Genomic DNA, 1718 nt, shown 5'->3' on the forward strand with positions numbered 1-1718 from the left:
AAGCAACTCAGTCAAATGGAGCAAGTAATGGATGCGGTCAATTGGGAGGGCAGCCACAGCCTCCTGTTCCTCTCATATAAGCTGCCATCCGCTCCTCGCAATCACAACTTCATCCTCAGCCATCGAAGCAGTCTCTCTCCTCTTCCATCCATCATGGGCAGGTCTCCTTGCTGCGAGAAGGCTCACACCAACAAAGGAGCGTGGACGAAGGAAGAAGACCTCCGGCTCATCTCCTACATTAACGCTCACGGCGAAGGATGCTGGAGATCTCTCCCAAAAGCCGCAGGTCTTTGCACCTCCCGTACTGTCACTCGATCTCCTCACCACTACCGTCTTTGCTGATATCGTGGTCTTTAGGCCTTCTACGGTGCGGCAAGAGTTGTCGGCTTCGCTGGATAAACTACCTCCGACCTGACCTCAAGCGCGGCAACTTCACCGAGGAGGAGGACGAGCTCATCATCAACCTCCATAGCCTGCTCGGGAACAAGTACGCACTCCCTGCTCTTTGCTTCCATGGCGATTCGATAGCCGTCGTCCGGCTCGACTCAGAAGAATTCCTCGGTTTCGTGTTCGCAGATGGTCTGTGATCGCCAGGAGGTTACCGGGGAGGACCGACAACGAGATCAAGAACTACTGGAACACCCACATCCGGCGCAAGCTCCTCGGCCGAGGGCTCGACCCGCAGACCCACCGCCCCATCGGTGGCGACTCGCAGTCCACCGCTTCCTGTGAGCAGCACGCGTGCAGCGGAGTGACCATGGTCGAGGGACGACGATGGTGCCCTGACCTCGACCTCACCATGGGCCTTCCCTACGCTTCCCCGAGGTCATCGACCTCGTCGGAGGTCCTGACCACACCCGCAGAAGCAGAAGCAGAAGCCACAACGCCAGCTTCGGTGCTCCCCCACGTTCGAACGATCTGCTTCTGCTATCACCTGGGATTCCGAAGCAGCCAGGTCTGTAGCTGCCAAACCAGTTCCACCGGGCCTGTTCTCGGAGGAAGGGCAGCAAACCACTCATCTCGCGCCTCTTCTTCTGCCAGAGACCAATCTTGTTGACTCCATACAGGAGATATGGTTCTTTCTCTTCTCTTTTTAGCGGTGTAAGAATGCCAAAAGGCGGCCTTTTGGATCGATGGTAAAGTAATTAGCAAGTGTTTAGGACGATGTGTAGTAGCGAAGAAGAAGATTGAGATCATGTTTTATGAATCATCTAACACATTTTTTTTGTTGATTATTTCTCTCATATGACGTCATATTTTTATTTTTTTTAATGATAATTCGATTGTCCTGTTCTTGAATATATAGTATAATTAAATTAAGGAAAACACCTGGCTGAAGCTTCCAATATCTAACTTAGCTCGACAGTCTCCTGGATTAGCATGCGTCATAAGAATGATGCATGGAAAAAATAAATGTGCTTTCACCTAACACAGTGTTCCAGTTTTGACTATTGCTATCAATCATTCAAGGTCCGAAAGCCATGTCCAGTCCAGTGCAGTGCCCATCCTGCATGCATGGTCATGGTTTGACGAGATGGAACCTTGTGCATCGAGTGCAAGGTAAACCAATTTATGTGCTATTGACACGACGGCACTCGAATTCGTCGAGCATCGAAATCAAGGCAAGTCAAGTACGATATGTTCTAAATTTCCATTTAATTAAGCATCATCGAAACATTAGATTAAGTTGGATAGATAGATAGATAGATAGAATTGGG

General features: G+C 49.9%; 1 protein-coding gene across 1 annotated transcript; it reads left to right on the plus strand.

The window, feature by feature from the left end:
- Positions 1-1232, plus strand: LOC135594904 (myb-related protein 308-like). Its single transcript, XM_065085410.1, has 3 exons — positions 1-286; positions 358-487; positions 577-1232. Exons 1-3 carry the CDS (start codon positions 16-18, stop codon positions 1055-1057), a joined length of 882 nt encoding a protein of 293 aa, XP_064941482.1. The 5' UTR covers positions 1-15; the 3' UTR covers positions 1058-1232.
- Positions 1233-1718: the final 486 nt, after the last annotated feature.

This window comes from Musa acuminata, chromosome BXJ1-10 (genome assembly GCF_036884655.1).
Source record: "Musa acuminata AAA Group cultivar baxijiao chromosome BXJ1-10, Cavendish_Baxijiao_AAA, whole genome shotgun sequence".
Classification (NCBI taxonomy): Eukaryota; Viridiplantae; Streptophyta; class Magnoliopsida; order Zingiberales; family Musaceae; genus Musa; species Musa acuminata.

Bases quoted from the DNA above. Each gene is read 5' to 3' on its own strand.
- LOC135594904 (XM_065085410.1), top strand. From the start codon at position 16: ATGGAGCAAGTAATGGATGCGGTCAATTGGGAGGGCAGCCACAGCCTC. The intron at 287-357 runs GTCTTTGCACCT...CGTGGTCTTTAG, and splicing joins ATCTCTCCCAAAAGCCGCAG to GCCTTCTACGGTGCGGCAAG. The intron at 488-576 runs GTACGCACTCCC...TCGTGTTCGCAG, and splicing joins CATAGCCTGCTCGGGAACAA to ATGGTCTGTGATCGCCAGGA.